Raw genomic sequence first — 15,998 nt, 5'->3', positions numbered from 1 at the left:
TATTTATATAACAATATCAACTAATGCATCTCTTAATCCAACGGATACCACTTGTACGCAACCAAATAATGTTACGTGTTCAAACACAAAATAACATCATATATTCATCAAACTGGACCTAATAAAAATAAGTTTAACATTAATAAAAAAATTGACTTAATGTAGACGTCACATGAATTCTAAGTAAAACAGCAAGTCACTACCCATACTTTTTTTAACAACAACCCAAATCGCAACATAAACTCCAACCACTACTTTTACTCTAACTAAGTTTCACCACCTATTATCTTCACTACTCATACTCTTCTACTTATTTGTCATCACTATCCAAATTAGAATTTTCTCCGTCAAATCTCTAGAAACTAATAACTCACTAATCCAACCACTCTATCTAATTTAACAATTGTAAATAATGACTAGCGTTAAAAGAGACAAAAAAAGGTAAAACAATAAATCCTATTTCCAAAAAAAAAATGTACGCACTAACCTCTTCATTAATGACACCAACAATATGGGCAACTCCGTCTAAACGATAAAGACAATTTGGATTATTCGAATGTTGAAGTCTTTGTTCGAGTTTTAAGGCTAAGGTTTCTCTGGAATTTGGTGGGGCAGGATTTTTGAATTGTGGTTCAAATGAGCTCAATTCGAATTCTATTTATAGGGAAACTTTTAGTAATTCGAATGAGCCAAATTCAAATTACCATGGGCGCTCATTGGTAGTAATTCGAATCAACCCAATTCGAATTAGTAGAGGTATGGGTAAATCGAAACAGGTTGTTTCGAATTACTGAGTGCACAAAACTATGGGCAATTACCAATTCGAATTAGTAGGTGTCACGTGCATGCATAAATCGAACTATATTGATTCGATTTACTATGGTAGAATGCATGCATAAATCGACTTAGGAAGTTTCGATTTACATTATTTCATAGTAATTCGACTCAGCCTAAGTCGAATTAGTATGAGAGTTGCTAAATTGAATTATATTCATTCGATTTATATAGAGATGTGCAAATGAAAGATTCATGTAACGCTTTTTTTTTTTATTTGGGTGAATTGTGTAATTTTAGGTTGGAGTTAGTTTATTTTTACGTTTTATCCTATAAAATAAATAAATATAAATAGAAGACTCTACTATCAGTATTAATATTTACCAATACTATTATTTCACTATAATAAAAGTGAATTATATATATTTATTAATATTATATATATTGCAGCTTATACTTAGAGAAAGAAAAAAAATTTATTATAGCATATATATAAAAAGAAAGAAGAATATTTTTGTTGCAATGCGTATTACCTGAGGCTTAATCTCTTAAATTTATATATATAGGCGTCCATAATAAATGAACATCTAGAGATACATTCTTATCACAATACTACCAAATACACATTCTTATCACAACACTACCAGCATAAGCAATTAAGCTACCAGTTAGCAGTTATTAATTAATGTTAATGTATGAATAAAATGAATTCAATATTAGTTTTCTTTTTTTTTTTTTTGAAAAAGAAAAGAAAAAAAAAAAAAGGAGGGCACGTTCTAAACTTCTAATTACTTAGTTGAAACCTCGTAAGTGGAATCTACGACTACGACGCTGCTTTTGAGCCACTCTGCCATTTTCTCTTTCTCTTTCTTCCATACTGATTTTTTCAGTTCACTGCTCTTTCTGTATCCAAAGACCGAAACTTTATTGCTCCAAAAACTTCACCCATTCCAAATCTCAGCCTTCACTTCACATTTCTATGCATTCATTTCAACCATTTAATTTCCTCACTTGTATCTTCTCTTTCACCTCCTTTCAGTTGTTGTGGAACCCTTAGGGTTTGATCCTATTTTCCTTTCTATCCTTTCTGTTGTTCACTACTTCACTTCAATCTTGTTTTTCTAGTTTTTGTTTTATTTGATTTGGTGAGTTTTTTTTTTTTCTTAGCTGATTTTAGTGTTGCTTTTAAGGAAGGTGAAAGTGTGAAGTTGACCCTTGGTTGGTGCTGTTTAGAATTAATTGAAATTCTACTATCCCATTCATTTTCCTTTTATTTCGTTTTTGTTTGCATTTGAATCTTGGTTTGTAGTTCTAGCTCTTGTCCTTACTGAACAATAAATTGGCAGTAGGTGAAAAAATTGACCTTTGTTTCGGATTTCATTTATATTTTCAATTCCTTTATTCATGCCACCTTATTTTTTTCTGCTCATAACTGCTACCTAGATGTAATTTAATTGCTTTTAACACGTGTTTCCATTATTATACTTTGTTCATAGTGGATTTGGGTTAGACTATGAATTGAAACAAGTAGAATTCCTTCCTTTCTTTAAATTTATTTTTGTACTTATTTCGGAGTAAATCCGGAATTTGGTCCGGAGAAGATGTTTTTGAATATCAAATTGGTTTTTAAAAGATTAATTGCATTAAATGTTTCTCAATTGACCTGTTTGCCATTTAGACATTACAGACATTAATTTGTTTTTTTGGGACTATTTTGATGTTCATTGGGAACACATCATTTGACAACCTTCCATGATTGAATTAGTGTTCTGAAAAATGCTAATTGGTGATTTGCACTTTGTTTTTCTTTTACTTATTTTATGCTTTAGGATAATTAGACTTGTTTTTTTTTCTCCTTATTGTGTTTGGTAATTTGTTTTAGTTTTAGCTCTTCTACTTCTCATGTGATTGAAGCTAAGTTGTATATGCTTCTTGCAGATTTTGATGCTTGAGTTCTGTTCTGTAAAGCATTAATCTTTACTACTGCAATGGGGAAGGGAAGAAGTCCTGGTAAATGGATCAAGAATTTTATCTTGGGAAGGAAATCATCATCAAAGTCTAATTCCTCAAAGAAAAATAATATTTCTGTAAGTACATTTGGTTTTTGGCACCTTTCTTTTTTGGTGTTTATGATTTGATATATCTGTTGTCTTTGTTAGAAAAGACAGCATGGAAGAAAGAATTTTTCAGTATGATGCCTGTTGTAGGTCCTTATATTTCGAAATATTTTTATCAGAGTTCTAATTGTTGTTTCAATTCTTTTGTAAAGAAACTAAATAAGAATGACGTGCTGGACTCTTCTGAGGTATCTGTGTCCGATCCAACTGTGGATTCTTTGGTGATATCGGCACCAATTTCTGGAGCTAATGCTAATAATGGAGTACTTTCAGAGAAGAACAAGTCATCCACTGAAAGGGATATCCTTTCAACTGGGGGTCGAGAGTCGCGTGCACAAGCTGATGGTGCTTTCGGATCTCAAGGGGATCATGAGAATCCCAAGCTTACAGAAGCCGCTATAAAAGTCCAGGCTGCTTGCAGAGGCTATCAGGTAATTGCCCTCGTAAGCTGTTACACTTCTGTTACTCTAGTTTAGCACTTTATTTGAATGTGTGATGGTAATAATCATTTCAAAGATATCACATTTTTGCTTAAACCAGTGCAACTGTGCAATTACAATTGCTACATAAGCTATCACATGAAGGTTTCATAAGCAATGATTCTTCATTTGGAAGTTAATCTATATATTGGTTAGTGAATGCTCAAAGTGACCCGTGCTTAACTTCATTGAAGGCTCGTCGAACATTTCAAATGCTCAAAGGTATCATACAGCTGCAAGCTCTTATCCGTGGTCAGTTGGTTAGAAAACAAGCTGTTTCTGCTTTATACTGTGTGAAGGGAATAGTTAAGTTTCAAGCTTTGGCTCGTGGTTACATTGTTAGGCATTCTGATATTGGGCTTGAAGTCCTTAAAATTCGTAAGGTAAAAGTTTTTATTTTTGTTTTTATTTTTTATTTATCGTAAAATAGACCTGCTTTAGTGATTTACAAAATAGAGTTTTTGTGTAGATGAAAAGATGAATGAATTAATTTCTTTCTTCCTGCCCTTCTATTACTCACTACATTTCAATGTACTTTTGTTAGGATGCCCAAAATTCAAATTCTATTCAAGTGGCTACATCTACCCAGGCTGAGAAGCTGCCAGAAAGTGTCTTTGTTTGCAAGGTTGAGACTGTTATTTTGATGTCGAATGTACATATAGTATATAACTTCTTTTGATGTGCTTGAAGTGCTTCTAATATCTTAAATATAGATAAGATAGAGGCTAGTCCAATAACTAGAGCAAGAGAGAGAGAGACAAAAAATCATGGTGAGAGTGAGACTGTGTCTAAGTTCTAAACAGATTTAAGTTTAATATTATCTAAGAACCTGGTGTCTAAGGAGATAAGAAAAGGATAGAGCAGTAGCAGAAACTGAAGGATGAGGTAGAATCAGTATGATTTACTCTTCCTTAGGTGTATGATAATATTTCTGAAATAAAAGAACAGTGATAGTATCGAGCATTCTTTCTTTGGGTCGTGTTTTGTGTGGTGTTTTTTATATTCTTGATCTTGACTGCACCACATTTTCTATTCTCTGTATTCTTAGACATAACTCAAGTTTCTTAATTAACATCCAGTATTGAGTATTCTCAAGCTGCCCATCTTTTCCTGCGTTGTAAACAATAAAACTGATGTCCACTCCAATGTTTTTTTCATCGATATGATTTATGTACACGAATGGTATAGCAAAGGTTTTTCCATTTTTCCCATTTTCATCATTGTTGTTTGAAACTAAGTTGTTTCCTAAAGTTTGGTTTTGATAGAGACTCATTATGCATCTTGATCTGTTTCAGCTTCTGGCTTCATCGGGCTCTGTGGTTCCATCATCTCTCAGTTGTGATCCTAATGAACCTAACTTAGCTTGGAAATGGCTTGACCACTGGACAAGGTACTTTTCAGCCCCTCTTCAGGGTGTGAAGAAGAAACTTGACCCGGTCTCTGATGAGAAAAGTTGCAGTAATCAAGCAGTTAAAAGGAAGCAAGTCAAAAGAACTACACAGAAATCCCCTACAGTGAAAGCTGATGATGGCACAATTTCAGGTTCTTACAAATATAAACAGCGTCCGAAAAAGGATTTGAACAGCCCATCAATTTCAGCTCAGGAAAATACGCAAAAGGAAGCAGAGAAAAATAGTTTGAAAAAAACTCGCCTGCAGAATGGTTCAGATAGATCTGAGGTGGTTGCTGAAAAAAGAAAACAAAGTACTAAAAGAAGTTCAGAGCATACTGTTGCTGATGTTTCAGAGCAGGTGTCAAGCGCCTCTTCGGAGAAAATGAAAGATTCAACACTGTCAAAGTCTAAAGAGTCAGAAGCAAAGAAAAGTCTTGGTCAACCAGAAGAAGAGAATCATGATACTGAGCCGAATAGTCTTGAGAAATCTTGCATGCAGAATGTTGTAGATAGATCTGAGGGTGTTAATGAGAAACAAAAGCACAGTAGTAAAAACGTTTCAGATGATATTGTCGATCCGGGCACAACAGCCTCTCCCGAGAACAAGATAGATTCGACAGTGTCAAAGCCTAAAGAATCTGATCCCGAGAAATGTCTCGGACAAAAAGAAGACAAGCTCGATAATGAGCCACGTAGTCCTGAAAAAATTGTCAGTCAGAATGCTGAAGATAGAGCTGATAGTGACAATGAGAAAAGAAAACACAGCGCTATGAAAGACTCGGATCATACTGTTAGTGCTGTATTGGAGCAGGGCACAAGTGCTACACCAGAGAAAAAGAAAGATTTGGCAGTGTCAAAGCCTAAAGAATCTGATCCTGAAAAAAGTATTGGACAAGAAGAAGATAAACATGTTAGGGAGCCTAGTAACCCTAAAAAAGCTCATGTTCAGACTGTTGTGGATAGATCTGAGATTGTCCATGAGAAAAGAAAACACAGCACTAAGAAAATCTCAGACCATACTGTTGCTGATGTATCAGAGCAGGGCACAAGTGCCTCTTCTGAGAAAAGGAAAGCATTGAAAGTGTCCAAGAACAAAGAGTCCAATCCCGAGAAAAGTATTGGACAGAAAGCAGGAGGCAAGCATGATATTGAGCCGCATAACGATCTTATTACTGTCTCGCAGACTACTATAACAAATGGTATAAATACAGAAAATCGAGGAGCTGGTGAGGACTTGAATGGTGGTGATGGTTATATTGGTAACAATTGCCAGAGAAGAGCTTCCCTCCCTGCTAATTTCAGTGATCAGGATAGTGAGTTGCACAGCACTCCACGGCTGCCCAGTTATATGGCCCCGACTGAATCGGCAAAGGCTAAGCTACGACCACAAGGCTCCCCAAGGTTCGCTGCTGATCTGTTAGACAAAAATGCTATGACCAGGAGGCATTCGCTTTCATCTTCGTTTAATAGCAAGTCAGGTTCATTTTCTCCCAGAGCAGAAAGATTGGTAGCCTTGAGCGGCAAAGGAGCAATAAAGACTGATAGATCCCTGTCGTCTTCAAGGGATGTAACAGGTAAGCACATTGGAATCTGCAGTCTTTCCTTGTACTCTTAACTGGTGTCACAGCTCTGGTCTGAGCCGCCCCCCCCCCCCCCCAAAAAAACACACGCATCTACTGAAAATGCATGGGAAAAACTCTTAAAACCAAGTTTAAAGATTGTGTTTTTGCCTTTTTAGTGAGTAGTCCAATGTATTCAAAGGCGTTTTCTAATCTATGCATGGTATGGAATCATTAACAAACTTGAAAACAGAATACAGGAATTGAAAATAAAAGCAAACCATGGCTTAAACTGGTACTGGTGTTTTTTTACTTTTACTCACTGTTCTATGGATTTTTGTAAAATTTCAGATAAGTTGATCCAACCTCAATGGAGAAGGTGATTTTACATGATCTTTCAGATCAGAGATACTTCAAGGTGGTAAAAACAATAGAGTTTTTCAAAAAGCAGAAAAGATTGGTGATTTATATTACAGCCTTTCTTTCACTCATGTTATTATTGAGGATCATAGATGCATAAGGAATATATATTTTGTGATTAGAGTCTATTTCTTTGTTGAGTATATATTTACAGATCTAAGATTATGAACAGGTTTTGCTGGCCTGGGTGATGTGTTTTGCTCAAACTATAACTGAGTTTCACACTATTCTATATTTGAGAAAGTTTCGTTTATTTTAGATCAAACTCTATATTCAGCAACGATGTTACGTATAATTACTTCTGTGATACCGCCATATAAATGATACCGCCATATATCATAGTTCAACCACCATGTGTAATGTGGTTTACATCCAGTCTCCATCACAATTGTGACGGAATTTTTACTATCTTTCACAAAGATTACAATCGCCAATTTCTTAGGATTTTATCCAATCCTATCTGGAACAAACTAAACTTCTATCCAAGTTTGATTTGGTTAGATTCACTCTCTAAACTTTCAACTACTAAGTACTTACCCAATTTAGTAAGGAAATTTTTTCAAGATCATGAATACAAAACAGAGATACATACAAAAGATATTGAAATAATATTTTGGCTTTTCTCCATGATTTCTCTCTTTACCTTTTCTCTCAATAACTTTTTTTAATACCTCACATAGTGTCTTTTTCTATTGATAAGAAATAAAAAATGATAAAACTGAAGAGCAGAAAAGAAAAAAAATATAGCAAAAGTATAGCAAAAATTCTAAGATCTCCAAAATCAGAGCAAAAATGCAGAGGAGAGATGAGGCAGTAGCAGTAATTCAAGTTGGCTTGCATTCTTAGCTAATTGCTTTTCTTTCTTCTTTTTTCTTTTGGCTTCAAAGATTTGAGGCATTGATCCATTCTTTGCTCCAAGTTTTATTTTTAGCCTTTGATTTGTAGCAGAGATACACAATTTTCATTTTCTTCTTCTTATTGGATAGGTGCATGTAGGAGGAGGGCAGTTTCAATAAGTTAGAATTGCACAAAAATGGTAACAATTATTATGCTGATTTTTTTCTGATTCAATATTTGATTTGATTTGTTTTTGGGCTTTATCTTGATTTTTTTTTCTCTTTCTTTTTCAATGTGAAGACTTTGTGATTCACTTTTTCTTAATGCTTGAACCTTATTCTGAACACTTCTTTTTGCTTGTGAAAGTTCTCTTTCTTTTTTAATTAGGGGTTAGTCACGTGGGTTACAATCATAAGAGAAAAAAAGAGAGTATTTAGTTGGAGTGTTTGGTATAATGATAATGGGCTAGAGAAGAAAAGGTATGTTTTTAGTTTTCTGCACAAAACACACACATCACAAACACTTTTTGGATTTTCATCCCAAAATTATGTTGTTAGTGATCATCAAATTATTGTTACTATTTTTCTCAAACTCAACATTTATAAATATAAAATATATTTGTATACATATACATAAATGCATTTTAATACAAAATATTTTAAAAATGACAAGTGTAATATTTTATTTTAAAATAAATAAATATAAAATATATTATAAAAATATTTTTTATTTATTAAGATTAATTACTATACAGTATTATTTTTAATTATAAAATATAAAATAATTAAATTATTTTGTATTACTCAAAAATAATTAAATTATTCATTAAAACATTAAAAATATTGTAATAGCTAATTTTATTAAAAATATATTATTATATAATATAAAATTTATCCAAATATATGTAAATATGCATTTTATTTAAAATATTATACACAATACATGAAAATATTTTTTTTTTTTCGCACTTTTATGCAAACGTTTTTGAATTTTTTTTATACTCTTAAAAAATTAGAAATAAACAATAAACAAAATTATTTTTATTTTTTAAATATAGATAAAAATTTATTTAAAAAATAAAAAAATATGGAATGACAAAAAATTATATAATTACAATTAACATTTCTATATAATTACATATATGTAATTTTAAATAATTATATATAGTTTTTATTTTTATGAATTTTTTTTACTTTACATAAAATCGATGTTCCAACTATTACTACAAAGTAAAATACAAAACGTTAAAACTAATTATCTTGCTACAATTTAATAAATAATTGATAACTCTAGTAAAAAAAAGTTAAAAATGCATTCACTTATTTATTTATTATTTGTTATAAATACTACTCATTGTGACTAATTTAAAACTACCAAAGAGACAGAGAATGGTTGCATATGAACCCATAAAAATCACAAACTAATGTATATACATATATAAAGGTTCTTAACAGGGAGTGTGTTTATATATCTACTGTTTTTGTATGAATAACCTAGACGTAACCTCGACTATGGAGATTGACGCCAAGCTACTTGGTTTTAACGCCAAATTGTTGCCTTTAACGCTGAGCTATAGGCTAGGAGAATCCAAGCTCTTTGTTCAAGAAGATGTCAGGGTGTAGAAAGTATGAACAAAGAGGAAGTGTACCTGCAAAAGGTATTTCGATATTTAAGTTAGTACTGTAAATTTAGTGTCTCGTTTGAAGATAAAATATCATACCTTTATAGGTGAGATAAAATAGGTCGGTTACGTTTCTATTAATCATCTGAATTGAAGAGCAGTTAATAGGTTTTAATAAGTGATAATGTTTGGTCGGACGTTTTTATTCCAAGATGTAGTCTGTTAAGTCTGATTGTAACGCATAACGCCGAGTTATAACGTAAATTGCCAAGTTATGGTGCATAATACCGAGTTATTGTATATAATGCCGAATTATGACATCGGATTTGTAACGGCCGTATCATAGCCCCCAAGCTTGGCATGGAAATGTATTTTAATGAAGCAAGTTGAGCTTTTGATGAGTCATAACTCGGCCATTGAGTTAGCCTTGGAGCCTCCAGTTCAAGATGCTTTATTAAAACAAGGAATAAAATCTTTTGAATTTCAGACGTTATTTGAAGTTAATGTGTATTGGAAAGTGTAGTAGTATTTGTCATTGATAGTGCCTTTGATTTTTTTAATGTAGCTTTGCACCGTTGATGTAATAGATGCAACGGTTAGGGTTTTTTAGGGAACTGAATAGTTAATTTGAATAGTTGCTGAAGCAATTTTAATAAAAGTGAATTGGTTAGGCGAGAATATTGCGTTAGTTCACCGTTGTTTGGTGATTTGATTGAAGATTGAGTTTGATTGCGCATGTGTAAATGATGCGACTTTGAATTGAAGAATTATCGTTGGTTCACCTTTGTTTGGTGATTTGATTGAATATTGAGTTTGATTGCGCAGCTGTAAACGATGCGACTTTGAATTGAAGAATTATCGCGAATGGATAAGTGTTTGTGCTTGTATGATATGTGATTGAATTTGTTGGCTGCTGATAATCATAGTTTGGAAGATAGTTGATATAGATTTGACAATGACTGATAATGATTGATATAGAACCGATAATGATTGATATAGCTCGGATAATGATTGATATAAATTTGAAAACAGAGATAATAAATATAGATTTGAAAATAGAAAAACAGATATAGATTGGCAAATAGAGTATAGATCGGCAAATAGAGATGATAGATATGGATCGAAAAATAGAGATAACAGATATATATCGGAAAATAGAGATAACAGATATAGGTCAAAAAAATAGAGATAAAAGATATAAATTGGCAAATAGAGATAACAGGTATAGATCGGCAAACAGAGATGACATATATAAATTGGCAAATAGAGATGATAGATGGGAGAATAGAGATAACAGATATAAATCGAAAAATAGAGATAACAGATATAAATCGGAAAATAGAGATAACAGATATAGATCGACAAATACAAATAACAACATATATAAATTAAAAAATAGAGATAACAGATATAAATTGGCAAATAGAGATAACAGATTTAGATCGGCAAATGGAGATGACAGATATAATCGGAAAATAAAGATGATAGAAATGGATCGAAAAATAGATATAATAGATATAGATTGAAAAATAGAGATAACAGATATAAATCGGAAAATAGAGACGACAAACATAGATCAGAAAATAGAGATAACAGGTATAGATCGGGAAATAGAGATGACAGATATAAATCGGCAAATAGAGATGATAGATATCGATCGAAAAATTGATATAACTGATATAGATTGGAAAATAGAAATAACAAATATAAATCGGAAAATAGAGATAACAGATATAGATCGACAAATAGAGATAATAGAAATAAATCGGAAAATAGAGATAACAGATATATATCGGCAAATAGAGATAACAGATATAAATTAGCAAATAGAGATAATAGGTGTAGATCGGCAAATAGAGATGACGGATATAAATCAGAAAAAAGAGATATCAGATATAAATTGGCAAATAGAGACAACAGATATAGATCTATCGGCAAATAGAGATAACAGATATGAATTGTCAAATAGAGATAACAGGTATAGATCGGCAAATAGAGATGACAGATATAAATCGGCAAATAGAGATGATAGATATGGATCGGAAAATAGATATAACAGATATAGATTGAAAAATAGAAATAACAGATGTAAATCAGAAAATAGAGATAACAGATATAAATTGGCAAATAGAGATCACAGGTATAGATTGGCAAATAGAGATGACAGATATAAATCGGCAAATAGAGATGATAGATATAGTTCGGCCTTTTTCGGGCCTTAAAGATTTATTATATGACCTTTGTTTACAGAGGTGCAGGTAAGTTTGAAGCCACTGGAAGGAAATTGGGCCTATAGAAAGAAGGGTGTTTATTTCGAGGCCCCATAGTGAGCGCCAATTATTCTTGTATGAATAACCTAGACGTAACCTCGGCTATGGAGATCGACGCCGAGCTGCTTGCTTTTAACGCCGAGTTGTTGCCTTTAACGCCGAGCTGTGGCTAGGAGGATCCAAGTTTTTCATTCAGGAAGATGTCAGGTTGTAGAGAGTATGAACAAAGGGGGAGTGTACCTGCAAAAGGCACTCCGATGCTCAAGTTAGTACTGTGAATTCAGTGTCTCGTTTGAAGATAAAATATCATACGTGTTCCGAGGGTTACCTGAAACTGAAGGTCGATCTCGGATGAGATCTGCTGTTGTGGCCGGAGCTGTCGTATCCAACTTGCTGGATCTGGTGGTGCTACTGGACCTTGATCACCGGAGGGTGGTGATACCTGCAAGAGACTCCGATGCTTAAGTTAGCACGTGCTTTAGGCAGGTTTTTGTGTAGAATCAAAATGTGAGTTATACCTGGGTGCTTTAGTGTATTTATAGTAGTGTTGAGTGACTTTTCTTTGAGATAAGTTGGTTATCTTATCTTATCTTTGGGTGAGGTCACCTATCTTTTTGGCCAGCCGCCTTTAGAGTGGGTTGCGTCTCTCTGTTTGGGCCTGCTTGGGCCTCTGTGGAGATGTTGGCCGAGCTCTTTAAGGAGAGGTCGGTGTCGACCAACCTTTATGTGAGGTCGATCGTTCTTCTCTTCGGTTAACCCGGATCATGTAGCTCGGCCCAGGGTATGAACAGTGCCCCTGCTTGAGTTCGGACCTTTCCATGAGATCGTGCTTTCTGAGCTTCGATCTCTTTAGGGAAGTCGTGCTCAAGTATCTTGGTCCAATCCTGCTCTGCGAGTTTTGTGTTGTTTTTAAATGCGTAGCGTTTTTTGCTTTTTGCCTCCTTTATTGTCGCGCTTGTTCCTCGAAGGTGTTACTTCCTTGGGAATACGCACGCGCTTTTAATGCCCATTGATTAAGCTTTTATTTTGTTTTGCCGTTTCTTTTTCCCTCTTTATACTTTGTTTTGAAATTTAAGAAGAGATTTTGCTCTCACTTTAAGTTTCCGTCTCCCTTCTGTTCTGCTTTGTTCTTCGTCCTTGCTTCCAAACTTGCTTCTTTCGTGCATTTTTTTTGCTCAGCGAAGAGGAGCTTCTTTTCCTCAAGGTTGCTCTTTTCTTGGATTTTTGAAGCTTTGCTGGTGAAGATTGTTCGTGGCTTACTGCTTGTTTTACCTTCTTCCTCAGGTTGGTTCCTTTTCGCGCCTCTTTATTTTACGCGTTTTGATCATCGTACCTTTCTGTATTTTACTGTCGCGTGCTCCTTTTGCATAAAGCTTTGATCTTGCTGAGCTTTGATAAAGTAAAAAAAGGTTGAATCTTTTTTTATGATTATTGCATGCCTTTGTTTCCTCGTGGTTGCGCTCTTTGCTTTCTGTTTTGCTTCGAAAATGTAGATGCTTAAGTTTTACTCTTGTTCGATAGGTTTAGGGTTGTATGTTTTTTTGGCAATATTTTTTGTACTCCGTTCTGCTGCCTCCAAAGGGTGCCCTGGGTTTTTGCCGATAATCTCTTGTTTTCGTAGATCCTGGGGTGCCCTTTTTGTTGCCATACCTCTTGTTTTTTGGTTGTTTTTTCTCTTTCCGATTCTGTCCGAGTTGTTTGGTAGTGACCCTTTTTCTTTCTTCTTACTATAGGTGTAGTTACTATATGTCTTTCCGTAAGAATATTGTCGAGATGTCCACCAAAATCTCTGCTGGCATGGTCGACTGGCTAGACTCTATAGTCCTTATGTGTGTTACTGTGGCCGATCTAGAGTATTGTGAGAGGCTTAGGAGGTTTCATAGGATCTGTAGCAATAGGGATGATAAAAAGAATTACGAACTATTGTCGCCCGACCCTGAGGAGAGGGTTAGTTTTCCTCCCTTAACTCAGGGAGAACGCCCCTTCTTCTATACTTATGACTATTTCTTTAGCCAGCTGAATATCACCATCCCTTTTACTGCTTTTGAGACCGACCTCTTATGGACTTGTAATGTGGCCCCTTCTCAACTTCATCCGAATTCGTGGGATTTTATAAAGATTTTTTAGCTGTTGTGTCAAGAACTGGGTGTCCAACCTACCATATCTCTCTTTCTTTACCTTTTTGTGTTGACAAAACCTGGGGTGGCCAAGAAGAAAGCTTCTTGGATTTCCTTCCGAGATACCCAGGGGAGAAAAGTATTTTCGATGTTTGATGAGTCCTTTCGGGATTTTAAGAACTACTACTTCAAGGTCCGAGTTGTTGAGTAAGGCTTGTACCTTTTAAGAACTCCCTTATGAACCCTGCCTCGAGTAAGGCTTGTACCTGTTCTTCTACGGCTTGGGACCTTTCTGGGCCAAGCTTCCTATGCTTCTGTTGCACTGGCTGGGATCCAGGATATACTGCCAGTTTGTGGCACATTAGTCCGGGATCTATGCCGAGTATGTCTGCGGCCTTCCATGCAAAGAGGTCGGAATTATCTTTTAGGAACTGTGTCAGCAGCTCCTTGAAGTTTCCTTTTAAGGTTGCTCCTATATTTGTTATTTTGTCTTGAGTATCCCCAATCTGAACTTCTTTGGTCTCCCCTTCTGGTTGAGGACGAAGCTCTTCGCGAGTCCGGGCTCCCCCGAGTTCAATAGTTTTGGCTTCTTTTTCTCCGGGGTTACCTTTAAGGTTCAGACTTTCGTTGTAACAGCGTCGCGCAAGTTTTTGGTCTCCCTTTATGGTGGCGATCCCTTCTGGAGTTGGGAACTTCATGCACAAGTGTGGAGTAGAGACCACTGCGGCGAGCTGGTTTAGCGTTGTCTGACCTATAAGAGCGTTTTATGCGGAGTTCACGTCGACTACGATGTAGTCTATGCTCATCGTTCTAGACCGTGTTCCTTTTCCGAATGTTGTGTGCAGTGGGATATACCCAAGCGGCTAGATTGGGGCATCTCCGAGTCCGAACAAGCTATTTGGATAAGCTTTGAGCTCTTTCTCTTGTAGGCCGAGCTTGTTGAAAGCGGATTTGAATAGGATATCTGTGGAGCTCCCTTGGTCTACCAACGTTCGATGGAGATTAGCGTTGGCGAGTAAGATGGTAATGACCACGGGGTCATCATGCCCCGGGATGATACCTGTGGCGTCTTCTCGGGTGAAGGTAATAGTGGGGAGGTCGGGTGACTCGCCCCCTTCTCCGACATGATACACCTCTTTAAGGTGTCTCTTACGAGATGACTTAGAGATCCCTCCTCTTGCGAATCCTTCATTTATCATATGGACATGTCTCTCAGGGGTGTGAGGTGGACGTTCAACTCGTCCAACCTCTTCATCCCTTCTTCTCTTTCTCGGTTCATCCGCTTTATTGGCTAGGAACCGATCTAGTCGCCCTTCTCGTGCCAATTTTTCTATAACATTTTTTAGGTCGAAGCACGCGTTGGTAGGATGCCCGTAGATTCGGTGGTATTCGCAATACTCCGTTTGACTTCCTCCTCTTTTGTGTCTAATCGGGTGAGGCGGTGGGATCTTCTCAGTGTTGCATATCTCTCGGTAAACGTCTACAAGGGACACTTGAAGAGGGGTGTAGTTGTGGTACTTTCTAGGTTTCTCAGTAGGTTGGTCTTCTTTTTTCCTAGACTCTTTATCCTTATCCCGAGGTGGGTAGGAGAATCCGGATTTTGAAGTTTCTTCTAATCGAGAGTTCTCCTCCATATTGATGTACTTTTCCGCCCGCTCTTGTACCTCGTTCAGAGATGTCGGGTGTTTTTTGGATATGGAGTGACTAAAGGGTCCTTCTCGCAGACCATTGATAAGTCCCATAATTGTTGCTTCTGTAGGGAGGTTCTGTATGTCAAGGCATGCTTTATTGAATCTTTCCATATAACTGCGGAGGCTCTCCCGATCTCCTTGTTTGATCCCTAGCAGGCTTGGAGCGTGCTTGGTTTTATCCTTCTGGATGGAGAACCTAGCCAGGAACTTCTTGGCGAGGTCATCGAAGCTTGTAATCGACCTTGGCGGCAAGCTGTCGAACCACTTTATTGCTGTTTTGGTCAAGGTCATTGGGAAAGCTTTGCAACGAGTGGCATCTGAGGCATCCGTGAGGTACATTCGGCTCCTGAAGTTGCTGAGATGATAACTTGGGTCGGACATGCCATCGTAGGGAGTCATGTCAGGAGATTTGAAGTCTTTTGGGACTTTAGCTTTCATGATCTCCTTTGTGAATGGGTCTTAGTCCTTGCGGGGGCTATCTTCGCGATTGGACCGAGTAGCTTTTGTTTTGAAGTCGGCCTCGAGTTTGAGGAGCTTATCTTCCAGCTCTCAACGCCTTCTGGTTTCTCTTCGGAGATCTCGCTCAGCCTCCCGCTGCCGGTCGGCTTCTTGTTCTAGCTGTTTAATCCGATTCTGTTGTTCATGAATGGCCTCCAAAATTTCTGTATTTGGGGGTTATTTGTCTCCCTGGTTATGAGGTGTATCCTTCGGTGTGGTATC

At 36.1% G+C, this 15,998-nt stretch overlaps 1 protein-coding gene across 4 annotated transcripts; it reads left to right on the top strand.

Annotated features, from left to right (window-relative positions):
• Positions 1-1,480: 1,480 nt before the first annotated feature.
• On the top strand, positions 1,481-7,007 carry LOC112750190 (protein IQ-DOMAIN 29). 4 transcript variants are annotated; one of them, XM_072219037.1, is made up of 8 exons: positions 1,594-1,832; positions 1,942-1,992; positions 2,713-2,861; positions 3,044-3,322; positions 3,565-3,753; positions 3,915-3,995; positions 4,666-6,337; positions 6,674-7,007. In XM_072219037.1, exons 3-8 carry the CDS (start codon positions 2,763-2,765, stop codon positions 6,703-6,705), a joined length of 2,352 nt encoding a protein of 783 aa, XP_072075138.1. In that variant the 5' UTR covers positions 1,594-1,832; positions 1,942-1,992; positions 2,713-2,762; the 3' UTR covers positions 6,706-7,007. The 4 variants fall into 4 exon arrangements, with proteins under 4 accessions (XP_025654574.1, XP_025654576.1, XP_072075138.1 ...); XM_025798789.2 differs by lacking the exon at positions 1,942-1,992 and having other exon boundaries at positions 1,481-1,919; XM_025798791.1 differs by lacking the exon at positions 1,942-1,992 and having other exon boundaries at positions 1,587-1,832.
• Positions 7,008-15,998: the final 8,991 nt, after the last annotated feature.

The sequence above is a fragment of the Arachis hypogaea genome, chromosome 15 (assembly GCF_003086295.3).
Source record: "Arachis hypogaea cultivar Tifrunner chromosome 15, arahy.Tifrunner.gnm2.J5K5, whole genome shotgun sequence".
Taxonomy (NCBI): domain Eukaryota; kingdom Viridiplantae; phylum Streptophyta; class Magnoliopsida; order Fabales; family Fabaceae; genus Arachis; species Arachis hypogaea.
Note: the sequence above shows the minus strand (reverse complement) of the source record. Positions and strands in the feature narration are given on the sequence as shown.